The sequence below is a fragment of the Hyperolius riggenbachi genome, chromosome 9, assembly GCF_040937935.1.
Source record: "Hyperolius riggenbachi isolate aHypRig1 chromosome 9, aHypRig1.pri, whole genome shotgun sequence".
Lineage (NCBI taxonomy): Eukaryota > Metazoa > Chordata > Amphibia > Anura > Hyperoliidae > Hyperolius > Hyperolius riggenbachi.
The window spans coordinates 130,318,435-130,345,333 of NC_090654.1; the positions used below are offsets into that span (position 1 = coordinate 130,318,435).

The following is a 26,899-nucleotide window of genomic DNA, read 5'->3' on the forward strand; positions in this document are numbered from 1 at the left end:
CAGAATACCTTGGGGTGTCTTCTTTCTAAAATGGGGTCACTTGTGGGGTTCCTATACTGCCCTGGCATTTTAGGGCCCCTAAACCGCGAGGAGTAGTCTAGAAAACAAATGCTTCAAAATGATCTGTGAATAGGATGTTGGGCCCCTTAGCGCACCTAGGCTGCAAAAAAGTGTCACACATGTGGTACCGCCGTACTCAGGAAAAGTAGTATAATGTGTTTTGGGGTGTATTTTTACACATACCCATGCTGGGTGGGAGAAATTTCTATGTAAATGGACAATTGTGTGTAAAAAAATCAAACAATTGTCATTTACAGAGATATTTCTCCCACTTAGCATGGGTATGTGTAAAAATACACCCCAAAACGCATTATACTACTTCTCCTGAGTACGGCGGTACCACATGTGTGGCACTTTTTTACACCCTAAGTACGCTAAGGGGCCCAAAGTCCAATGAGTACCTTTAGGATTTCACAGGTCATTTTGCGACATTTGGTTTCAAGACTACTCCTCACGGTTTAGGGCCCCTAAAATGCCAGGGCAGTATAGGAACCCCACAAATGACCCCATTTTAGAAAGAAGACACCCCAAGGTATTCCGTTAGTAGTATGGCGAGTTCATAGAAGATTTTATTTTTTGTCACAAGTTAGCAGAAATTGATTTTAATTGTGTTTTTTCACAAAGTGTCTTTTTCCGCTAACTTTTGACAAAAAATAAAATCTTCTATGAACTCACCATACTCCTAACGGAATACCTTGGGGTGTCTTCTTTCTAAAATGGGGTCATTTGTGGGGTTCCTATACTGCCCTGGCATTTTAGGGCTTGTTTCCACTGTTGCGACGCGATTTCGGCCGCATTCCGACGCTTGTAAAAACGCATGCGGATGCGTTTCCACATGCGTTTTTACCCGCGATTTCGCATGCGATTTCGCATGGCAGGGTGCCATGCGAAATTAACCATGACACTGCCAGGGCTAAATAAAATTGAAAAAGGTGCGAAATCGCACGCGAAATCGCGGGTAAAAACGCATGTAACAAACGCATGCGTTTTTACTATTAAATACATTAGCGGCGATTCGCACGGATTCCCGACGCAGGCGAAATCGTTGGCTCTTTTGTGCGTTTTTTTCACGCTGAAAAAAACGCACCTCAACAACGCTACAGTGGAAACAGGCCCATCCACTTGTATTACATGTGCGGATCTGCATGCGTTGGACGCATGCAGATTCGCGATAGTGGAAACGAGCCCTTAGGGGCCCTAAACCGTGAGGAGTAGTCTTGAAACGAAATTTCTCAAAATGACCTGTGAAATCCTAAAGGTACTCATTGGACTTTGGGCCCTTTAGCGCAGTTAGGGTGCAAAAAAGTGCCACACATGTGGTATCGCCGTACTCAGGAGAAGTAGTATAATGTGTTTTGTGGTGTATTTTTACACATACCCATGCTGAGTGGGAGAAAGATCTCTGTAAATGGACAATTGTGTGTTATAAAAATTAACAAATTGTCATTGACAGAGATATTTCTCCCACCCAGCATGGGTATGTGTAAAAATACACCCCAAAACACATTATACTACTTCTCCTGAGTACGGCAATACCACATGTGTGGCACTTTTTTGCAGCCTAACTGCGCTAAGGGGTCCAAAGTCCAATGAGCACCTTTAGGCTTTACAGGGGTGCTTACAATTTAGCACCCACCAAAATGTCAGGACAGTAAACACACCCCACAAATGACCATATTTTGGAAAGTAGACCCTTCAAGGTATTCAGAGAGGGGCATGGTGAGTCCGTGGCAGATTTCATTTTTTTTTGTCGCAAGTTAGAAGAAATGGAAACTTTTTTTTTTTTTTTTTTCTCACAAAGTGTCATTTTCCGCTTACTTGTGACAAAAAATAATATCTTCTATGAACTCACTATGCCTCTCAGTGAATACTTTGGGATGTCTTCTTTCCAAAATGGGGTCATTTGGGGGGTATTTATACTATCCTGGAATTCTATCCCCTCATGAAACATGACAGGGGGTCAGAAAAGTCAGAGATGCTTGAAAATGGGAAAATTCACTTTTTGCACCATAGTTTGTAAACACTATAACTTTTACCCAAACCAATAAATATACACTGAATGGTTTTTTTTTTATCAAAAACATGTTTGTCCACATTTTTCGCGCTGCATGTATACAGAAATTTTACTTTATTTGAAAAATGTCAGCACAGAAAGTTAAAAAAATCATTTTTTTGCCAAAATTCATGTCTTTTTTGATGAATATAATAAAAAGTAGGGGGCCGGGCGGAGATCCGTGGCACCCCAGAATAGATTGGGGGCACACCCCCCCCCCCTTTAGGGAGTGAGTGAGTGCCAGGGAGCCCCTTCAGGTAGTGAGTGAGTGCCAGGGAGCCCCTTCAGGCAGTGAGTGAGTGCCAGGGAGCCCCTTCAGGCAGTGAGTGAGTGCCAGGGAGCCCCTTCAGGCAGTGAGTGAGTGCCAGGGAGCCCCTTCAGGCAGTGAGTGAGTGCCAGGGAGCCCCTTTAGGGAGTGAGTGAGTGCCAGGGGGAGCCCCTTTAGGGAGTGAGTGAGTGCCAGGGAGCCCCTTTAGGGAGTGAGTGAGTGCCAGGGGGAGCCGCTTTAGGTAGTGAGTGAGTGCCAGGGAGCCCCTTTAGGGAGTGAGTGAGTGCCAGGGGGAGTCGCTTTAGGGAGTGAGTGAGTGCCAGGGGGAGCCCCTTTAGGGAGTGAGTGAGTGCCAGGGAGCCCCTTTAGGGAGTGAGTGAGTGCCAGGAGGAGCCGCTTTAGGGAGTGAGTGAGTGCCAGGGAGCCACTTTAGGGAGTGAGTGAGTGAGTGCCAGGGGGAGCCGCTTTAGGGAGTGAGTGAGTGCCAAGGAGCCCCTTTAGGCAGTGAGTGAGTGCCAGGGAGCCCCTTTAGGGAGTGAGTGAGTGCCAGGGGGAGCCCCTTTAGGGAGTGAGTGCCAGGGAGCCCCTTTAGGGAGTGAGTGAGTGCCAGGGGGAGCCCCTTTAGGGAGTGAGTGAGTGCCAGGGAGCCCCTTTAGGGAGTGAGTTAGTGCCAGGGGGAGCCGCTTTAGGGAGTGAGTGAGTGCCAGGGAGCCCCTTTAGGGAGTGAGTGAGTGCCAGGGAGGCCCCCCCGCCGCCGCTCCCCCCACCCGCCTTACCTTGTAGCAGACCTCAGGATCAGCGGCGACCCGACCAGTAAGAGCGGGCGCTGGACGCACCCGCTCGATATGCGGAAGTGCGCCCGCACGATTGGTCGCCTGATCCTGAGGTCTGAGTGCGCGGCGGCGGCGGCTGGAGGGAGCCGCTGCCAGAGGGGGCCGGGCGGAGATCCGTGGCACCCCAGGATAGATTGGGGGCACACCCCCCCCCCCCCCCAAAATAGGGCTAGCGACGCCCCTGCCTAAATACTTGTAATTTGAAAGTGAGTCGATTACAGGAGCAGAATGATTTGAGGAAACATTAGCCCTTATTCAGCAAACCTCTCTTTCTGGAGATGTTTTTGCACCTTATCAATAAAATGCCTTTTCAGTCTCCAGCATGAAAAGAGGTACTCAAAATAATCTAACTTTATATATTTACGAACACCCAACCTGCAGGGGCGTATCTGGGTTATATAGAGCCTATGGCAAATACGGAAATTGTGCCCCCCCTCCCCCCGGTCATAGCCCCCTTCCCCTAAAAAAAAACACCCTCTCATGTACATGTGTTATGGTTGCTTGTGTTTTTTGGCTCGGGAAATTTCTGAAGTTACTTTACTGGGAATATCGCTTGTTATTCCCTCTCTGTCCTCTTTTTTTTTTTTAAGAATAAGCCAAGTGCGCCTTACATACATAAGTAGCCATGTTCTCCAGATGACAGAATTAATCTGATCTGAGGTCTGAGTGACGGGGAGACATGGAGGCAGACAAGGAGGCGCAGGACAGGGGCAGGCATCAGGACACAGCAAGGGGACGCAGCACCGGGGTAAGCATGGCAGCGCAGCATAGGAGCAGGCATGGTGCCCTTGGTGCTTTGGCGCCCATGGCACAAGCCATGCCTGCACACCTCTAGATACGCCTCTGACCCACTAATATGAACAGTCTGAAAATGTGAGATTGGATTCTGTAGGAACAGATAAAAGAAAATGCAAAAATACTTTGTACTTTTTGAGAAAATCAATTAAATAAATTCTAAGAAAAAATGTTTTTAAATGGGTAAAATGACATATTGATGAAGTACACTGAGGGAACAGGGGTACAGAGGTGACGCAGTGGAGGGACAGAGAGGGATACTGAAGGCACAGGGGAACAGGGATGACACAGAGGGGGACACTGGTGGCACGGTGGAGGGGGGGGGGGGGGTTGAAAAGGTACCGGTTAGTGGTGAGCAAAAATGCCAATATTCTTTTCATATTCATTTTCGTGAAAATAATGTTAAATTTGATTTTTGAGCACAAATAGCATCAAAGATAAGCTTTGTTTTATCTATCTATCTATCTATCTATCTATCTATCTATCTATCTATCTATATATATATATATATATATATATATATATATATATATATATATACACACACACAGTGGCTTGCAAAAGTATTCAGCCCCCTTGAAGTTTTCCACATTATGTCACATTACTGCCACGAACATGAATCAATTGTATTGGAATTCCACGTGAAAGACCAATACAAAGAGATGTACACGTGAGAAGTGAAACAAAAATCATTCATGATTCCAAACATTTTTTTACAAATAAATAACTGCAAAGTGGGGTGTGCGTAATTATTCAGCCCCTGAGTCAATACTTTGTAGAACCACCTTTTGGTGCAATTACAGCTGCCAGTCTTTTAGGGTATGTCTCTACCAACTTTGCACATCTAGAGACTGAAATCCTTGCCCATTCCTCTTTGCAAAACAGCTCCAGCTCAGTCAGATTAGCTGGACAGCATTTGGGAACAGCAGTTTTCAGATCTTGCAACAGATACTCGATTGGATTTAGATCTGGACTTCAGTGGTGCTCAGCAGAGCTCGAATATTCGAGTAGCTCGAATATTCGAGCTCTTTTTCAGCTATTCGAGCTCGGTATTCGAGCTCCGAATAGCTGCGGCTATTCGAATGGGCTATTCGCGTACACTCGAATAGCCCATTCACTATTCGAGCTATTCGAGTAAACGGCGCTATTCGAGCTCGGTACCGAGCTCGAATAGCGTCATAGCCCAGATTGATGTCCTTAGAGCCAATCAGAGGGCTCCCAGGCCCTCTGACGGCAGCCAATCACAGAGGGGGACCCTGGCCAGCCCCTACCCTATAAATAGCGGCCGCCATGTTACGTTTCTCCGTCCTTGCCTGAGACTTGCATAGAGAGAGAGTTGCTCCTTTGTGCTTTGGCTTAGCAAGAGCTTTATTGTGGTCATTTACCTAGCGTTTTTGCTCACATACACCTCCTATACACACCTATATTGTTGTTAGTTAGTTAGACATTGTATTTTAGTTAGTAGCTTTTGTGTTACATAGAGACAGGCCAGCTGCTGCAGGCTTACAGCTTTAGGCCTCAGGGCCTGCCTGTGTGGGCAGCTGTCCTCCTGTCCTCTGTTTATTTCTCTCTATTCTATACCAGTATTTATGCTGTCCTTTACTACTGATTGTATTAGTATTGTAGTTATATACTGTAACTGTACTAGGACACTCACTGTCACTGTTCATAGGCTACTAGCTGCTCCTGCGTGTGTGCACTCACTGTCTGTGTACACACTACACACACTCTATTTCCAAGTTCTGATAACTGATTGATTATTGTAATTGAATATTGTAATTAGTTAGTTGTACTCACTGTTACTACTTACTGTACTAGGAGTCTCGGACACTCAGTCACTGTTCATAGGCTACTAGCTCCTGCGTGTGTGCACTCACTGTCTGTGTACACACTACACACACTCTATTTCCTTCTGATAACTGATTGATTATTGTAATTAGTTAGTTGTACTTACTGTTACTACTTACTGTACTAGGAGTCTAGGACACTCAGTCACTGTTCATAGGCTACTAGCTCCTGCGTGTGTGCACTCACTGTCTGTGTACACACTACACACACTCTATTTCCTTCTGATAACTGATTGATTATTGTAATTAGTTAGTTGTACTTACTGTTACTACTTACTGTACTAGGAGTCTAGGACACTCAGTCACTGTTCATAGGCTACTAGCTCCTGCGTGTGTGCACTCACTGTCTGTGTACACACTACACACACTCTATTTCCTTCTGATAACTGATTGATTATTGTAATTAGTTAGTTGTACTTACTGTTACTACTTACTGTACTAGGAGTCTAGGACACTCAGTCACTGTTCATAGGCTACTAGCTCCTGCGTGTGTGCACTCACTGTCTGTGTACACACTACACACACTCTATTTCCTTCTGATAACTGATTGATTATTGTAATTAGTTAGTTGTACTTACTGTTACTACTTACTGTACTAGGAGTCTAGGACACTCAGTCACTGTTCATGGGCTACTAGCTCCTGCGTGTGTGCACTCACTGTCTGTGTACACACTACACACACTCTATTTCCTTCTGATAACTGATTGATTATTGTAATTAGTTAGTTGTACTTACTGTTACTACTTACTGTACTAGGAGTCTAGGACACTCAGTCACTGTTCATAGGCTACTAGCTCCTGCGTGTGTGCACTCACTGTCTGTGTACACACTACACACACTCTATTTCCTTCTGATAACTGATTGATTATTGTAATTAGTTAGTTGTACTTACTGTTACTACTTACTGTACTAGGAGTCTAGGACACTCAGTCACTGTTCATAGGCTACTAGCTCCTGCGTGTGTGCACTCACTGTCTGTGTACACACTACACACACTCTATTTCCTTCTGATAACTGATTGATTATTGTAATTAGTTAGTTGTACTTACTGACTGTTACTACTTACTTACTTACTGTACTAGGGACACTCACTCAGTCACTGTTCATAGGCTAGCTCCTGCGCGTGTTTGCGCGTGCGTGCACTCACTGTCTGTAGTGTACACACACTAAATTTACTTGTGATTACTACTGATTATTGTAAGTTGTAACTGCTAGTTGTACTTCCTGACTGTTACTACTTACTTACTGTACTAGGGACACTCACTCAGTCACCTCACCCACCAACCCACTCCATTAAAGTACCCCACTTTTCACCCGCCCTTTTAAAAAACTTTTGTCTATACGCCCAAAACATCGAAGATGTCTGGAAGTGGCAGCCAGCGCAGTTTGGGCAAGGGGAAGGGCAGCAAGGGAATCAGGAGGAGAGGGAGCAGCATTGTGGCAAGCCGCGGGCGCGCCACCATGCACAGTTCCGCAGCAGCAGCAGCAGCGTCAGTGGCTAACATTCCTCCCATAGCCACTGGCCGTGGACGCCTTGGGCGCCGCCCAGCAGGAGCATCTGCAACTCACGCTGCAGAGACACAGCAGCAGCAGCGTGTAGCACCTGCTCCGATTTTCCTCCAGCCGGGTCGGAAACGTCCCATTGAGGAAAAGCATGCAGACACTGTGGTGCAACTCATGACGGAGGATGAGCAGCCCGCCATCAGCTCTGCATCTGAGGCCTCCACCCTCACCACCACCACCACCACCCCTGTTCGCAGCAGCCGCCCAGCAGGGTCTGGGGAGGAGGCCAGTTCACCGTCACTCGCCGACCTGTCATTCAGCAGTCTTTTGACCCCAGGCATCATGAGTAAATTGTCTGCTGTTGTTGGCGATCTTGAGGAGGAGATGCTGATGGGCACTTTGGGGGATGAGGGATTGGACAGCAAGACTGTGGCGACAGTCAAGCAGCCCATCCATGCATTAGGAGAGGAGTTTGGGGGGTCCTCATCCCAGCAGGACATGTTTCAGGAGGGGGAGGATGTTGATGACCCGGTGACAGACAGAGACTGGGTGCCACCACCTCCAGGGGATGTCGTCCTCAGCAGCTCTGAGGAGGAGGAGGAGGATGCTCTTGTGGGCCTTGCAAGGAGGCGCATCATTGCAAGCATTGGCAGCAGCAGTAGGCAGGTCCCACAGCCTGCTGGTGTCTCAGGCTCAGCAGCAGCAGCATCTGCCAGTACCACCACCAGCCGCACCCAAGCCCCCCAAGCCCCCCCCCAAACCACCACAGGGAGACAGGCAGCAGCGCTTCCATGCCGTAGGGGGATGTTTCTGTCACCAATCTGGCGCTTTTTCACCATGCCCACAGTGTACAGCAAGTACGCCACTTGCAACCACTGTCAGCGGAAGTTGAGCAGAGGTGCAGACCCCTTAAAGTTCTGCACCAGCTCGCTCATCAACCACCTTGCTGCGAAACATTTCCACCAGCATCAGGAGTTCCAGAGGCTGAAGGCATCTGGTGCTGGCAGTGGCACCACACCCATCACTGCACAGCCTTCAGCAGCAGCAGCAACAGCAGCCACCCGCCCTCCTGCTCCTCCAGCAGCACCAGCAGGAGTGCGGAAACGCACTGCTCCTCCCCCCTCTGCAACTCCTGCCGCCGACACTGAGGCCTGTTCTGGCAGCCAGTCCTCAGTGGCCTCCTCCGCTGTGTCTGCTGATTCCCGTGCCAGCAAAAGGCCACGCCAGAGCCTTTTGAGCGAGTCCTTCCAGGGGGTGGTTAGGGCTCTGCCTCCCAGCAGCCGTCGCGTGCGGCAGCTGAACGGCTTGCTGGCACGGGCCATGTGCTCCCAACTCCTGCCGTACACGCTCGTGCAGGAGGGGAGCGACATTCGTGCGCTGCTTGCTTGCGCAGCCCCAGACTGGCAGCTCCCCAGCAGACTTTTTCTCCCGCAAGGCCATTCCTGCACTGCACCGCTTTGTGATGGCCAATGTGGAGCGAGGGCTGGAGCACGCGGTTGGTGAAAGGGTCCACGTCACCATGGACTCCTGGAGCAGCCGCTTCGGGACAGGCCGCTACCTGTCCTTCACTGTCCACTGGGTCAGCTTGGTGGAAGGAGGTGAGGATGGGAGAGCAGCAGCGGGCACAGCAGCAGCAGCAACACAGTGGGTGGTGCCACCCCGCAGGGTCAGGGGAACTGCAGCAGGTTCCTCCGATCCTCTGCCATCCTCCGGCACACCTGGCCAAACCCCCCGCCTCAGCAGCAGCGTGAAGGCCCGCCACTGCCAAGCGCTGCTGCACTTGGTCAGCCTTGGGAAGACCAAGCTGACGGCAACCCATGTGTTGGCCAAACTCCAGGAGCAGGAGAGGATTTGGCTGACCCCCAGAGGCCTCAGAGTCGGAGAGGTGGTGGCCGACAATGGGGCCAATCTGGTTGCCGCAATAGACAGGGGAAACCTGACCCACATCCCCTGTCTTGCCCACGTGCTGAACCTGGTGGTGCAGAAGTTCTTGCGCACCTACCAGGGGATGGGCGAACTGCTGGAAACGGCAAGGAACGTTGTGCGTCACTTCCGGCGCTCGGCTGCAGCCTGTGCGAGCCTGGAAGACGTGCAAAAGGAGCTGGATCTGCCACGCCATCGGCTGATCCTTGACGTTCCGACTCGCTGGAACTCCACCCTGGCGATGTTGGAGCGTCTGGTTGAACAGAAGCGCGCTGTCAAACAGTACCTTGCCCTGGCCACTGTTTCCGCCGCTCAGAGAAGGGACAAGACCAGCAACATCCCGTCCATCGTCCCCGATGATGACTGGAGGCACATGCAGCAGGTGTGCTTAGTGCTGGCTCCCTTTCTGCAGGCCACTAACATGGTGAGCAGGGACCATGCTATGGTCTGCGAGTGGGTGCCCCTGGTTTGTCTGCTGAACAGGGCCCTCGATGCTTTGCTGGAACAGGGAGCGGCAGCCTTGGACCAGCAGGAGCGGCAAGCAGCTGCACAGTCCACCTCTGAGGGGGAGGAGGAGGAGGACTTGGTGGAGGTCCCTGACCTTGCTGCTGATGAGGGGGAGCAGCACAGTGCAGCTGAGTTGGTGCGGGGGTGGAGAGAGGATGAGGCTGACGAGGCAGAGGAGGAGGATGAGGACAGCAGCACTGCCGTCGATGTGCCAGCAGACGTGGCCCGCCTCTTCCCAATGGCAGCGCACATGCTGACGTGCCTGCGCAGAGACCCCAGGGTGATCCAGATGAAGCAGAGGGAGGACATCTGGATCAGCATGATGTTGGACCCACGCCTCAAGGGGAAGTTGAGCCAGTTCCTGCCGCCTGCAGGAGGAGACCCAGCGCAACAAATAAGGAGCTTGCAGCAGGCCCTTGTTGAGCGCTTGGAGGAAGCCTTCCCCCAGCCTTCCACCCCCACTGTCCAGCAGCCAGCACAGAGGCAGCAGCAGGTGCCTGCATCCAGCAGCAAGCGCCCCACAGACCTGCTGTCTCTCAGCCACGAGCTCTACAGGACTGTAGAGGCTCCGGCAGCAGTGACTAGAGAGGAGGTGCATGCAGCAGCATCCTCCACCGGTCACAGCCAGCGCCTGACCCGCATGGTGGCTGACTACATGGGGTCCTACAGCGGGCTTGACAGCGATGCCCCTGTTGATCCCATGGAGTATTGGGTCAAGCGCCTGGAGATCTGGAGCGAGCTGGCGCAGTACGCCCTGGAAGTGCTGTCCTGCCCCCCTTCCAGCGTGCTGTCCGAGCGCTGCTTCAGTGCAGCTGGTGGTGTGGTCACCGAGAAACGCTCACGTCTGTCTCACAAGTCTGTGGACAGACTGACGTTTCTCAAGATGAACCAGGCGTGGGTGGAAGGCGAGTTCCTGGCCCCTGTTGTCGGCGAGAGGGGGACATGAACTGGCTAAGAACCATCGTTAATGTGCCTTACCACCCTTTACCACCTCCTGGCTCCTGCTCACTAAGCCAGCCTGGTTCACTTTGACTATTACGTCGCCTGCAGCCACACATTTTACACCTACAGTGGGCTGCTGTGTACTGCCCTTCTGCTGTCTGTCTGTGTTTCCCACTGCCAGGGTACACAGATTTACCTTCTGCTGCCACTCTGCCACCAGCTATTACGTCAAACAATAGCTATATATCTGTGTAATTTGTTTTACAAACAAAACCAAAAAACCATAAAAAAAAAAAAAAAAAAGGTTTAATTTTTCTGAGGTGCCCGGGTTGAAAACTGTGTTGTCCCAGTTGTGTATTGGACACAATGTGGGCTGCACGACCGCTGTCTGGGACCTCCTGCCTGCTGTGTTTATTTACAGCCCTGGTATCACCGCTAGGTACCAGGGCTATTATGTCACGCTGCCTGCCTGCTGCCACACTCACACTACTCCTCCATTCCTCCTGCTGATGCTGCTGTCTGTCTGTGTTTCCCAACGCCAGGGTACACAGATTTACCTTCTGCTGCCACTCTGCCACCAGCTATTACGTCAAACAATAGCTGCTCACATTACTCCTCCATTCCTCCTGCTGCTGCTGCTGCTGCTGTCTGTCTGTCTGTGTTTCCCAACGCCAGGGTACACAGATTTACCTTCTGCTGCCACTCTGCCACCAGCTATTACGTCAAAAAATAGCTATATCTGTGTAATTGGTTGTAAAACCAAAACTACAAAACCATAAAAAAAAAAAAAGGTTTAATTTTTCTGAGGTGCCCGGGTTGAAAACTGTGTTGTCCCAGTTGTGTATTGGACACAATGTGGGCTGCACGACCGCTGTCTGGGACCTCCTGCCTGCTGTGTTTATTTACAGCCCTGGTATCACCGCTAGGTACCAGGGCTATTATGTCACGCTGCCTGCCTGCTGCCACACTCACACTACTCCTCCATTCCTCCTGCTGATGCTGCTGTCTGTCTGTGTTTCCCAACGCCAGGGTACACAGATTTACCTTCTGCTGCCACTCTGCCACCAGCTATTACGTCAAACAATAGCTGCTCACATTACTCCTCCATTCCTCCTGCTGCTGCTGCTGCTGTCTGTCTGTCTGTGTTTCCCAACGCCAGGGTACACAGATTTACCTTCTGCTGCCACTCTGCCACCAGCTATTACGTCAAAAAATAGCTATATCTGTGTAATTGGTTGTAAAACCAAAACTACAAAACCATTAAAAAAAAAAAGGTTTAATTTTTCTGAGGTGCCCGGGTTGAAAACTGTGTTGTCCCAGTTGTGTATTGGACACAATGTGGGCTGCGCGACCGCTGTCTGGGACCTCCTGCCTGCTGTGTTTATTTACAGCCCTGGTATCACCGCTAGGTACCAGGGCTATTATGTCACGCTGCCTGCCTGCTGCCACACTCACACTACTCCTCCATTCCTCCTGCTGATGCTGCTGTCTGTCTGTGTTTCCCAACGCCAGGGTACACAGATTTACCTTCTGCTGCCACTCTGCCACCAGCTATTACGTCAAACAATAGCTGCTCACATTACTCCTCCATTCCTCCTGCTGCTGCTGCTGCTGCTGTCTGTCTGTCTGTGTTTCCCAACGCCAGGGTACACAGATTTACCTTCTGCTGCCACTCTGCCACCAGCTATTACGTCAAAAAATAGCTATATCTGTGTAATTGGTTGTAAAACCAAAACTACAAAACCATAAAAAAAAAAAAAAGGTTTAATTTTTCTGAGGTGCCCGGGTTGAAAACTGTGTTGTCCCAGTTGTGTATTGGACACAATGTGGGCTGCACGACCGCTGTCTGGGACCTCCTGCCTGCTGTGTTTATTTACAGCCCTGGTATCACTGCTAGGTACCAGGGCTATTATGTCACGCTGCCTGCCTCATTGACTGCCTGCTGCCACACACTCATCCTCCTCCTCCTGCTGCTGAATTTACCTCCTGCTGTCTGTGTGTTTCCACTGCCAGGGAGCACATACAATGGCGCTTCCAACATGCGTGCGCCACCAGCTATTTGTTACGCTCAAAAATAGCTGCATTTCTTTAAAAAAAAAATTTGAAAAGAGAAATAAGTGAAGAAGAAGACGATATAGAAGAAGATGAAGAAGAAGAAGATGAAGAAGAAGAAGATGAAGAAGAAGAAGAAGAAGATGAAGATGAAGAAGATGAAGAAGATGAAGAAGATGAAGAAGATGAAGAAGAAGAAGATGAAGAAGAAGAAGAAGAAGATGAAGATGATGAAGAAGAAGAAGAAGAAGAAGAAGATGAAGATGATGAAGAAGAAGAAGATGAAGAAGATGAAGAAGATGAAGATGAAGAAGATGAAGAAGAAGAAGATGATGAAGAAGAAGATGAAGAAGAAGATGAAGAAGATGAAGAAGAAGAAGAAGAAGATGAAGAAGATAAAGAAGATGAAGAAGATGAAGAAGAAGAAGATGAAGATGATGAAGAAGATGAAGAAGAAGATGAAGATGATGAAGAAGAAGAAGATGAAGAAGATGAAGAAGATGAAGAAGATGAAGATGATGAAGAAGATGAAGAAGAAGAAGAAGAAGATGAAGAAGTTGAAGATGAAGTAGATGTAGAAGAAGAAGATGAAGAAGATGAAGAAGAAGATGAAGAAGATGAAGAAGAAGATGAAGAAGAAGATGAAGAAGATGAAGAAAAAGAAGATGAAGAAGAAGAAGATGATGATGAAGAAGATGAAGAAGAAGAAGAAGAAGACAATATAAAAGAAGAAGAAGATATAGAAGAAGAAGATATAGAAGAAGAAGATATAGAAGAAGAAGAAGAAGAAGAAGAAGAAGAAGAAGAAGAAGAAGAAGAAGAAGAAGATATAGAAGATAAAGAAGAAGTAGAAGAAGTATATACAGTACTGAACAAATTTCTGGACACAACTTCTCTTTTCAACTTTTTTTTTTTAAAGGAACATCCCCACATAATCACTTGCTGTTGTTACTTGGAAAAAAAGAGGTTTCTTGCATCATTCACCCTCAAAACAAGTGTTGGAAGCTATTTAAGTCCATTTCGAATAGTCAGCTCGAATAATGAGCTCGAATACCGACTCGAATAGTGAGCTCGAATTCCGAGGTCGAATCGAATAGTAAAAATTATTCGACTCGAATATTCGACTGATCTCGAATAATTTACTATTCGAATTCGACCTAACTCGAATTTTGAAAAGGGGTATTTGAGCACCACTACTGGACTTTGGCTGGGCCCTTCTAATACATGGATATATTTTGTTTTAAACCATTCCATTGTTGCCCTGGCTTTGTGTTTAGGGTCGTTGTCCTGCAGAAAGGTGAACCTCCGCCCCAGTCTCAAGTCTTTTGCAGTCTCCAAGAGGTTTTCTTCCAAGATTGCCCTGTATTTGGCTCCATCCATCTTCCCATCAATTCTGACCAGCTTCCCTGTCCCTGCTGAAGAGAAGCACCCCCAGAGCATGATGCTGCCACCACCATATTTGAGAGTGGGGATGGTGTGTTCAGAGTGATGTGCAGTGTTAGTTTTCTGCCACACATAGCGTTTTGCATTTTATCCAAAAAGTTCCGCTTTGGTCTCATCTGACCAGAGCACCTTCTTCCACATATTTGCTGTGTCCCCCACATGGCTTGTGGCAAACTGGAAACAAGACTTCTTATGCTTTTCTGTTAACAATGGCTTTCTTCTAGCCATTCTTCCATAAAGGCCAACTTTGTGCAGTGCACGACTAATAGTTGTCCCATAGACAGATTCCCCTACCTGAGCTGTAGATCTCTGCAGCTCGTCCAGAGTCACCATGGGCCTCTTGACTACATTTCTGATCAGCGCTGTCCTTGTTCAGCCTGTGAGTTTAGGTGGACGGCCTTGTCTTGGTAGGTTTACAGTTGTGCCATACTCCTTCCATTTCTGAATGATCGCGTGAACAGTGCTCCGTGGGATGTTCTAAGCTTTGGAAATCTTTTTATAGCCTAAGCCTGCTTTAAATTTCTCAATAACTTTATCCCTGACATGTCTGGTGTGTTCTTTGGACTTCATGGTGTTGTTGCTCCCAATATTCTCTTAGACAACCTCTGAGGCCGTCACAGAGCAGCTCTATTTGTACTGACATTAGATTACACACAGGTGCACTCTATTTAATCATTAGCACTCATCAGGCAATGTCTATGGGCAACTGACTGCACTTCTCACATGTACACCACTTTGTATTGGTCTTTCACGTGGAATTTCAATACAATTGATTCATGTTTTGGTCTCATCTGACCAGAGCACCTTCTTCCCAATATTTGCTGTGTCCCCCACATGGCTTGTGGCAAACTGGAAACAAGACTTCTTTAGTCTGGCATTCATAAACATCTGACTATCTCCTCTGTAACACAACCCAGCCTGCAACCCTGTATTAATCTGAGACACAACTATGCGCTTTGAGTCCTATGGGAGAAAAGCGCTTTACAAATGTTATTGTATTGTATTGTATTGTATGTTTGTGGCAGGAATGTGACAAAATGTGGAAAACTTCAAGGGGGCCGAATACTTTTGCAAGCCACTGTATATAATATAGCGTGTGTGTGTGTGTGTGGGGGGGGGGGGGGTGTATATATATATATATATATATATATATATATATATATATATATATATATATATATATATATATATATATATATATATAATTTTTTTTATTTTTTTTTTCATGCAAGTAACACTGGTACAGAGGACAGAAATGGCACAGTGTTTCAATTTATGGACAGATTCAGGTTAAGAACAGACCTTGTTCATTTATAACTGGGGACTACCTGTACTTCTCTGTATTACTTTTTAGCATTTTTCACTTGCTAGCTGCTGTAAATGTTTTTTGGAAGTAATATGAGAAAACTCAGGAGAAACTTTTATTGAATCAGAGCCTCTATCTACTGACTAAATACTACTTAAGGTAGCCATACACTGGTCGATTTGCCATCAGATTCGACCAACAGATAAATCCCTCTCTGATAGAATCTGATCAGAGAGGGATCGTATGGCTACCTTTACTGCAAACAGATTGTGAACCGATTTCAGCCTGAAACCGTTCACAGTCTGTTGTGGTGGTGCTGCCGCCGCCGCTCCCCCCCCCCCCCCCACGCATACATTACCTGCTCCGCCGGTACCGGCGCGACTGCCCCCGGTCACCGCTGCTCCGGCTCCGCTCTGGTCTCCAGGTCCGGCATGCTTTACTTCTTCCTGCCCGGCAGGAAGTTTAAACAGTAGAGCGCCCTCTACTGTTTAAACTTCCTGCCGGGCTAGAAGAAGTGAAGCATGCCGGACCCGGACACCAGACCAGCGCGGAGACGGAGCAGCGGTGACCAAGGGCAGTCGTGCCGGCAGAGCAGGTAATGTATGCAGGCTCTATTGCGTCGGTCGTCGGGTACTCGAACGCCGATAGCGACACGCTCCCTACCCGCGGGCGATCGACGGTAATTTTCCGCACGGAGCGATCGACGGGATCGGACCAGAGCCGGATTAAGGCTAAATGGGGCCCTAAGCAAAGTAACTGATTTGGGCCCCCCCATCATGTCGTATTAGAATCAGAAGATGCAGCTGCACAGCAACATGCCGCACACACCGGGGCAGCCGAGCTACTGGTTGCTATGGGCAACAGCCCGCTTTCCTCTGTGGGTGCACAATGCAGGGAATAGCAGCAGCAAAATCCAGAGTGAGAGATGAATGGCTGGGACATATGCACTCAGGGGCTGGGGCACCCCTGTGAAGAGGGCGCCAGATATCACAGCAGCAGCACTTTCCCCATGCATCTCCAGCCTGGCAATAGCAGAAAGCTCTGGACACCGCCAAACCGGAAGCCGTTCCCCAGACAGAATTACATAACCACCCCCACCACTGAACAACCGATTTCCTCCCAAACTAGACAGCCACCATGCAGCCTCCATCCCAGTGAATACGATAGTCCAGCAGAGAAGGCAGACGCAGCGGGGGAGAATGACAGCACCAGATGACTCACATTCACCTATTGTGATCCAAGCAATATTGGTCCCATCATCCAGAGCCCATCTGTCTCCTCTAGAGTGCTGCCACTCTGTTACTACTGCTATTACTACTTTCTGTCTGATCTGAGAATCAGGAAGTTTTGAGCGAGCGGCTGCACTGTAGAAGAGACAGATGGGTTTCAGATGACGGGATCTCTATCGCTTGGATCATGGATAGGTGAGTGAGCGTTTGCCATCTGCTGCTATCATTCTTGCTGCAACTGTGGTTCTCTGTGGGTAGGGAGGGAGCTGTGGGCAGTGGCAGAGCGCACAGTAGCAGGAGTTGGACCTAGGAGGAGAGCCTGGCTCTGAAGACAATCAGCAGCGCACGGCATCATTTGACAAGACAAATAACATTTATATCGCGCTTTTCTCCTGGCGGACTCAAAGTGCCAGAGCTGCAGCCACTAGGACGTGCCCTAAAGGCAGTAGCAGTGTTAGAGAGACTTGCTTAAGGTCTCCTACTGAATAGGTGCTGGCTTACTGAACAGGCAGAGCCGAGATTCGAACCCTGGTCTCCTGTGTCAGAGGCAGAGCCCTTAAAGGGACTCCGAGCAGTGCCTGTGGGTATGCCTTTAAGCCTACCCACAACTAATTAATTACATCCTCACACCTACCAGCATGATGTATGTAATTATATCCCCCTGGGTTCCTTATATTTCATTGCATGGTGCTGAATCGAGCTGCCGACTTTGGAGAAAAGTCGTCCTATGTAATACAATTTAACTATGGAAAGATGCATATCATTTTGAAGCGCTCTTTCTCCTCTTTCCAATGATAGATAAACTGCCACCCTACACCTTTTAGTTTTCGTATTTTCGCGATTGCAATTGACATGGCCGCGGCATGGGGCATAGGGTGGCGGTTTATATATCATTGAAAAGAGGAGAAAGAGAGCTTTAAAATGATATGCATCTTTCCATAGTTACTGCACTGCTCAGAGTCCCTTTAACCATTATACCATCCAGCCACCGCTGACAGGATGGCAAGGGCTGGTTTATGTGCTGATGGGGCCCCTTTGACTCTGAATGGGGTCCCAAGCGACTGCTTTTGTTGCCTGGTCGGTTATCCGGCCCTGGATCGGAAAAATGGATCGAAATTCGGCGTTGTTGCGGGAACGATGTGACAGCAGATTCGATCCCAGTGATCGAATCTGTCGATCTGGCGGGAATCGGCCTAGTGTATAGCCAGCTTTAGTCTGACAGCAAATGTAGCTTTTATTTTAAAAAAGAGCTTTAGAAAATCAAGGATTCAGACTGAAACTGAACACGCTTGTAATGACTTTCTGTATCAATTACTTAACAAATCTACAATTTTCCTTGAATTTGGAATATATATTAGCTAGTTGAAAAAATGCAATTAACACCTATTGTGTCAGTATCTGCATTTTGAACTTAACACACACATTTTGTAATAGAGAACTTCCTATGTTGCATTGTGTACAGATGTGAAAGCCTTTCCAGGAGGTCTTGGGGAAGAGACGATTGACACTATTATCACACTGTGCTCAGGTCTACAAGCTTATCAGTGGTGTAACTACAGCCCCAGTGTTAGTACAATGCCCTCCCCCCCCCCCCCCCCCCCCCTCAGCAGTCTATGTATATTAGTTGAATTCAACTATCAACTATTGCTTCATCAGTATAGTAACTATGTACCCCTTTATTATTGACTGTGTTGGGCAAGTAACCCCTCTTATAAGTAACATAATCTCAAGTACACCTCGATGCTTCTATATTCCTATAAAGTTTTTCTTAATTATGTATATATTTTTCCAACATTACTTGATTATTTTAATTAACTATTAAAATTTAGTAAAGTTTATTCATCCTTTTTTCAGCTTTAAACTCACTATAATTGATTGATTTTAGCCCCACTAAAGTACTCCCTGAGTTATGCATACCATGGGCTCATTCACAAAAGTGTGCTAAGTGTTAGCACGCCTGTGAAAAGGCCCTTAGCACGCCTAAAGGGCTTTACTTAGCTGAGTGCTCTAAGTTATCACACGCAAACTTTAGCACCGCGCAATGAGCGTGGAACCGAAAACGTCGCACCTGGTGCAACGTTGTAGGCGCACCTAGTGTGCCATTCCACGCGCACCGCGCAGCGCTAAACTTTGCGCGCGATAAGTAAAAGCTGTGGGCATGCTAACTACTTAGCACTCTAGTTAGCACGCCCAAAGCTTTTAGGCGTGCTGAATCGAGACCCATGTATTGAAAACTTAGATATAGACCACCAAAGCCAGTTTTCCAAGGACATCCCCATGTGAGAGAGGTGTAAGCAAAACAAAACGGGATGGGCTGTTAATGATGAACACTATTCAAAGCATGGGTGTTCATAACCACTACAGCACAAATAAATGATTGCAGGAGGGCCCCATGAGGGTCCAGTTGTCGTTGCAATCTGTACAACCGTACATTGCTATGTTACTGCTCATATGGAAATGTCTGAAACCACGTGTTAACAGCCTTTCAAAATGAAAGAACGATCTCCTGGATCATATCTTCCTATTGTTAAACATAAGAAAGAGCGATAGTAGTGCAAAATCAACACCACTAGTTATGACCCCACCACACATCCAGTCAACCACAGGCATACACACACCACATCACCAGCAATCTATCCTCCCTTTCTATACACAGAAACTTGTGTACACACATCAAACCTCCAGTCACAACCCCCCCCCCCCCCCCCCGATTATATAGTCAAACTCCGGATATCAACATAATTTAAGGGTACTGGCTAAGGAGCTATAGGCACCACCTCAAGCACTCTATAGATAACAATTGATGTGAAGCACCAAAGCCTGCCAAGGACAGCCACAGTGTCAGAGAGGCGAGAGCAAGGGAAAGGAACACGGGCCACAAAGGCAGGCCACACTCGTGTGTGTGGGGGGGTGGCAGGTTTTTTAAGTATGGTACCCCAAGGGGTTTCTTGCAAGGGGATCATGCAACTCAGTTACACTCCTGACCCCATCTAAAGGGATCCTGAGCCATGCATGGCCTCTGGGGTTGAAAGTATGTTGACAGTACATATGCGTTTGAAGGGGGACAAATTCAAATTCAAATTCACATTGGAACCCAGAGGACTGTAGCTATGCCACGGGTCCCAGCATTAGCTATACTTACCTATTGGGATTAAAAATCCCGAAAATCACCTCTAACAGCTACAGTAATTAACAAAGATCTGTATGTCAATAGACGTAGATAGGCGGCACGGTGGCGTAGATAGGCGGCACGGTGGCATAGTGGTTAGCGCTCTCGCCTTGCAGCGCTGAGTCCCCAGTTTGAATCCCAGACAGGTCAACATGTGCAAGGAGTTTGTATGTTCACCCCGTGTCTGCGTGGGTTTCCTCCAGGCACTCCGGTTTACATACAGATAATTTAATTGACTTCCGCCTAAATTGGCCCTAGACTACGATACATACACTACACAATACATACATGGACATATGACTATGGTAGGGATTAGATCAGGCTATCTCAACCAGGAACCAGGTTCCCTGGAACTCCAGGGTTTCGTTGAGTACTCTGCAGGGGATTCTTGGCATTGTCCCCCATGGGGGGGGGAGGGGGGGGTGAAGTATAATAGAGCACACTAAAATAAGAGATACTGAAGAAAGAAGCACTAAATTGGGGGTCAGAATAATAATGAGCACATTAATAAAATGCACTACAGTAAGGAGAGTATAATGAGTTGCAGTGTAATAAGTGGTTGTGAAATAATCGTGGCAGTTTTTGTGCGAAAATTAGCATTTTCATGCAAAAATGGGCACAATTTTGTGTGCAAATTTGCATTTGTGCACAAAAAACGTTATGCGCGCTATAACGCTAGCGTGACCGTCATAAGAGTTATCACGGCTTTGTGAATCAAGCCCCATTCCTCTTGCAAAATAAATGAAGGGGTTCCTTGAAATCCAAAAATTATTTGCAGGGTTCCTCCAGGATAAAAAGGTTGAGGAAGGCTGGATTAGATTTTAAGCCCCTAAGTGACAATATACTCTATACAGTGCAACAGAAGATGGCTGTGCTATATAAATACTAAATAATAATAATGATGAAAATTGCTTTATAAGAGAAACCGATGGGAGCTATGATTAGATGACAGGAACACTGTAGCAATTCCAGTACTATACTCTGCATATTGTTTTTCAGAGCTGCAAGGATCCTTTTGGTATGACTCTCTTTAGATTATATATAACAGCTGTATTTATGCCTGTAATTTAGTTTAATGTGCAATTACATGCCCAGTGTTTGAGTACCCTAATAATATATAGGCTAGTCTATTGCCTCTCTATTGTCACCCTCTGCTGATAAACAGAAGATTGTACCTTGCAACCACTGGGGCCGGTCACTGCAATTGGCTGTGCCTTAGCAGTCTCAGCCCTCTGTGTCAATAGGACCACCTTCATAAGATTAGTGTGGTCCAGCACCCTCAGTAGAAGTTCCAGTGTGGTGGGGGCAGCTGCTGGACCAAAACTTCTCCCTGTGTCAGTGCACAGTCAGCGTGTGAGCAGAGCAGAGCCACAGCAGAGAGACACTGATCATCCTCTAGACGCTTACAGCTACTCAGCAAATATGCCTGTCATTGGCACTAACTGGTCCTATCGGATGCTGCTAGGATCCTGGATACTCCTTCTGCTTCTCCGTCACTCTGCGGTGAGAGGTGAGTGGATAACAAGTGTGTTTTTAATATCGCATAGACTTTTGTCCTTGGTAGTCTGCAACTGTCCTTTACTTGCAAATAGAGGTTATGCTGCTTTCCTATTACAGTACAAAGCTGTTGCAGTTTACCAGCTTCAATCTTAAACTAATCAGATATACGCAACCTTATAACTGTGGAGTGTAAGCTTTTTCAGGACAGGGAGTAACATGAATGATCTGGTGTTCTCTATAAGGAAAGATCACTATAAATAAGCTAGAATATCTACAAAAAGGAGGTGCGTGGTCTAATTCATTACAATCCACTCTTAAAGGGTACCTGTGACTTTAAAAATAGCAAAAGTTAGATACTCACCTTAGTAGAGGCATGACTCTGGATAATCCAGAGGCTTCCCCATCCCCCTTCGGCATTAAAGAACTGGGATCCCCATCCCCCCAAACCTCTTTGACAAGGGCTTGTCGGAGGAGCCAGCCACACAGTGCAGGCACAAGACGGCTTGCACCTGCGCAGTAGTACGGAGCCGCTCGAGGTAGGCTTTTTCCGATGAGCGTGAGCGGCTCTAAGCTAATGCGCAGGGGCCAGTTGTCCTATGCCTGCGCAGTGCAGCCACTCTTGTTCACAGATGAGAGTTGTGCCACAAACTTCCATTCCTGGCATCCAGCGGTGGGTCTCTAAGAGGACATGCGAAGCTAAGTATCTAACTTTTCCCGTTTTTAAAGTCACAGGTTTTCTTTAAGTAAAATATCACTTCGAGGAGGATTAAGTGTTTAATGTCGGTGCAGCAAGCCTACACACCGGGGCAGATTTATAAAAATCAATGCAAGGAAAAGTCATGCAGAACTGTGTAAACAAAGCAGATGCTCAGAGCAACCACAGATGGATTAAGATGTAATGGGATTTTTGGTAAAGTGGTAGATTTTATGTCCCCCTTGTGGTGCTTTTGGTAAGCTGAAGTGGAGAGAAGGTGGCAGGTGGGCCCTTTGTCATCCACTAGGCCCCTGGCACCTGCCTAGGTTGCTTGGTGGATGAGCAGAACCAATCAGAATCCTTGACCTGAGCTCTACTTTGCAACAGGTTTTATGAGTTCAACTGATGTGCTGAAGTGATATGCACAGAGATGATTGATTAGGAGTACAGAGGGATGATTGTCAAAGGGGGAGGGAGAACATTTCAAAAGCAGTGAGAACATTTTTTTAACCTGGCATCAGTGCACACTTTCAGGGGCGTAGCAATAGAGGTTGCAGAGGTTGCGACCACATAGGCGCCCTTGGGCCAGAGGGGCCCCGAAGGGCCCTCCCTGAATTGCAGTATTAGCTCTCTATTGGTCCTGTGCTCATAATAATCACTTCTATAGATACTTTGAATAGTGGTAATCATTAACAAACTGTTCCCCATCCCCTTCCTGCACCTCTGACACTGTAGTTGCTATTGGCAGGTTTTGGTGCGCCGTATCAATTGTTATGTTGAGAGTGCTTAGGGGACCCCATTGTAAAACTTGCATCAGGAACCGCAGCTCCTTAGCTACACTGTGTATATATATATATATATATATAAAGAAATGTTACTGCTGCATAGCAATCCCTGCAATCTCAGATCCACAGGCTCTAATAATCTAGTCATACCCAGAGTCAACTTGGAAATTTTTGGTCCCAGAGCCTTCTGTCATGCTGCTCCTATGTTTTGGAACTCTTTACCTCAGCAGATCAGGACAACTCCATCCCTGGACGTGTTTAAATCCAGACTGAAAACCCACCTGTTCAGTTTGGTATTTGCAGAAATATAACTTTTGTTGTGTGAATACTTCATATTACCACCAACTACTGACTTCTGAATCTGAGAGAGCCTGAGCATTTTGAGTCCTATGGGAAAAAAGCGCTATAGAAATGTTATTGTATTGTATTGTTATTGTAGGCACTGAGTAACAGATTACACCTTATGAACTGTGGGTTAATGAATGAGCTAACATTTGTAAAACACTTGTCTCTAGTAGGACTCAAAGGGCATGAACAAGTAAGAGGAGCAGTGTCTACTTGTAGCACACATGGGGCTTGATTCACAAAGCGGTGCTAACTGTTAGCCCGCCTGTGAAAACCCCCTTAGCACGTCTAAATGAGTTTTTGCGCGTAAAACTTTACGCGCGCACTGCACAGCACGCAGGGCGCTCCGCGCGAAGTGCCCATTAAAGCCTATGGGACTTAGCGCGCATAAGACTTTGCACGCGTAAAACTTTGCGCGCGCAAAGTTAGCGCGCGATCTGATTAAGAAATCCGGTGCTAACCTACTTAGCACCCTGGTTAGCACCGCTAAAGACTTTAGACGTGCTAAGTAGGGTAGCACCGCTTTGTGAATCAAGCCCATAGTAAGCTGAGTATATACGCATGTGCGTTCCAATCATGGGGAGATATATACAGTAAACTGCATTAAGCAGAATAATGTGCATAAAGCCTCACACATGATGAGCAGAGTGCAATGTATTGCATGTAATGTATTGCATTATGCTCTACTCATCATGTAGTAGGATTTTATGCATATTATTCTGCTTAACGCAGTTTACTGAATACACCCCCCATAGTCTTATACCTCTGCAATAGTTTAGTGTCAAGTTTGTGTGCAGAAAATTGCTATCTTAATGGTATGTTCTGGAAATGTGGGAGGAAACCAAGGTATCTGGAGGAAACTCAAACATAGCATGCTGGATCTTTAAAGTGTACCAGAGACCTGCAAATGTAAAGATTTTTTACTTACGGTGGCTTCCTCCAGCCCTATAAGCACAGGTGCATCCCTCGCCATCATCCCGTGGTCCACAATCATTCCCGGTAACTGGCTCAGTCGGGTCCAGTCTGGGTCTTCTGCGCATGCATAGACCTCCCGCGCAAGGGCAGTAGACCTGGACTGACACGACTGAGCCAGTTACTGGGAATGATTGCCGCTAAACAGAGAACTGCGGGAGAACGGTGGGGGACGCATCCGTGCTTATGGGGCTGGAGGAAGCCCGGGTAAGTAAAAAATGTTTACATTTGCAGGTCTCTGGTACACTTTAAGTGATCTCGGAGGACATCTGTACACACACTTCTCGGCTTAGAAAGCTGCGAATGTCCACGCCCCATGCACGCACGCACTCCCCCTGTCATTATTCAGGCAGTTGTAATATGCGTGCACAGCACTGTTTCCATGCCATGCATATAACACTTGCCTTTTAGATACTGTATATAGATGGAATCTGAACATTTGTATAGATGGGCTCTGGGCAAAAGTTAACATGCCCCCCCCATGACTACCCCCCTCACACACCCTAATATGAGTGTTAGGTGCACACACCCATAGCAGCATTAGGTGGCCTTTGTTCTTCCTCCCTTGTTCTCACCCCCCACCCTAGAAAGCAAATCAGGGAGATGCTCCGAGTTAGGGAACAGCCACTATCCATAAATACAACTGCAACAGCCAATAGGAAGCTACAGTAGCAGCAAGTTAAGTGGAAGAAAAAAAACCAGACTTGTCAGCACTACCTCCCCCGCCGCACCTCCCCCCTCCCGCACGCACGTACATGAATATGAATAGGTGTGTGTGTGTGTGTGTGTGTGTGTGTGTGTGTGTGTGTGTGTGTGTGTGTGTGTGCAGGGCCGGTCCTGGACTTTCTGCTGCCTGAGGCAAAGATCGTAAAGGCGCCCCCCCCCCCAATATTTCTACATAACATTACATCCCCCACACAACCGACCGTGTCCGTGAAGGAAAGCCTGAGTGACGCAGCAAAGTGAGTGACTGACTCACCAGGGATTGGGTCTCCCTCCGGGTCTGGCGGCGGCGAAGGGTGGGCATCCGCATCCAGCATGCATCGTGCACTGGCAGGGGACAGACGGCTGCGGTCTGCGGCGGGCATGCTCCATCTCGGATCTGAGTGATCTCGCGCTGGGCCAGTGAGCGGCGGCCGGCGGCAGCCAGCCAGCCTCATCGTCACGGTCACGTCGGCGGCGCTCGCTGCTCAGTGACTGACCGTGACAATCAGCCGCAGCCAGGGCAGCAGAGCGGGCGGCAGCCGCCGCCATCAAATCAGCAGGCTTAGGCACTAGGCAGCGTCACCAGCGTGCAGCCTTGGAGGAGACAGGAGAGGCTGCAGAGCTCGGAGTCGTCGGACTCAGAGGCCGGCGGCAACAGTGCAGTTTCTAGGCTAAAATGCACCCAGGGCGAGGGTGTAAAAATTGCACCCCCCCGGTATAGGTAGCCAGCTATAGGTCCCCCCCCCCCCCCCGAGTATAGGTGGCCAGGCATGGGTGAGCCAGTAAAGTTGCCCCCAGTACAGGTTAGCTAGGTAGGTGCCTCCAATATAGGTAGCCAGTATAGTTGCCCCAAGCATAGGTTAGATAGGTAGGTACCCCCAGTATAGGTTAGTTAGGTAGGTGCCCCCAGTATAGGTAGCCAGTATAGTTGCCACCTGTATAGGCTAGCTAGGTAGGTAGGTGCCCCCAATACAGGTTAGATAAGTGCCCCCAGTATAGGTTAGATAGGTAGCTTCCCCCCAGTATAGGTTAGATTAGGTCGCTGCCCTTCAGTATAGGTTAGATTAGGTAGGTGCCCCCAGTACAGGTTAGATTAGGTAGGTGCCCACAGTATAGATTAGATAGGTAGCTGCCCCCAGCATAGGTTAGACAGGTAGCTGCCCCCCAGCATAGGTTAGATAGGTAGCTGCCCCCCCAGTATAGGTTAGATAGGTAGCTGCCCCCCAGTATAGGTTAGATAGTTAGCTGCCCCCCCAGTACAGGTTAGATTAGGTAGGTGCCCCCCAGTATAGGATAGATAGGTAGCTGCCCCCAGTACAGGTTAGATTAGGTAGGTGCCCCCCAGTATAGGATAGATAGGTAGCTGCCCTCAGTATAGGTTAGATAGGTAGCTGCCCCCCAGTGTAGGTTAGATAGGTAGCTGCCCCCCAGTATAGGTTAGATAGGTAGCTGCCCCCCAGTATAGGATAGATAGGTAGCTGCCCCCCAGCATAGGTTAGATAGGTAGCTGCCCCCCAGTATAGGTTAGATAGGTAGCTGCCCCCCAGTATAGGTTAGATAGGTAGCTGCCCCCCAGTATAGGTTAGATAGGTAGCTGCCCCCCAGTATAGGATAGATAGGTAGCTGGCCCCCAGTATAGGTTAGATTAGGTAGGTGCCCCCCAGTATAGGATAGATAGGTAGCTGCCCCCAGTACAGGTTAGATTAGGTAGGTGCCCCCCAGTATAGGATAGATAGGTAGCTGCCCCCAGTACAGGTTAGATTAGGTAGGTGCCCCCCAGTATAATAATAATAATAATCTGAACATTTGTATAGCGCTTTTCTCCTGTCGGACTCAAAGCGCTCAAGAGCTGCAGCCACTGGGACGCGCTCAAGAGGCCACCCTGCAGTGTTAGGGAGTCTTGCCTTGAACTCCTTACTGAATAGGTACTTGACCTAGCCAGGATTCGAACCCTGGTCTCCCATGTCA

At 47.9% G+C, this 26,899-nt stretch overlaps 2 protein-coding genes across 8 annotated transcripts in view; one reads left to right on the forward strand and one right to left on the reverse strand.

The window, feature by feature from the left end:
* Positions 1–26,899, reverse strand: part of LOC137532689 (T-lymphocyte surface antigen Ly-9-like) — an 883,190-nt gene that overhangs the window by 796,194 nt on the left and 60,097 nt on the right. The gene's annotated exons all lie outside the window — the stretch shown is intronic.
* Positions 21,231–26,899, forward strand: part of CA14 (carbonic anhydrase 14) — a 180,821-nt gene continuing 175,152 nt past the window's right edge. For both annotated transcript variants that reach the window (XM_068253513.1, XM_068253514.1), the window contains exon 1: positions 21,231–21,440. In XM_068253513.1, the coding sequence (XP_068109614.1) occupies positions 21,353–21,440 (88 nt within the window). In that variant the 5' untranslated portion in view covers positions 21,231–21,352. The remainder of the gene's footprint in view (positions 21,441–26,899) is intronic.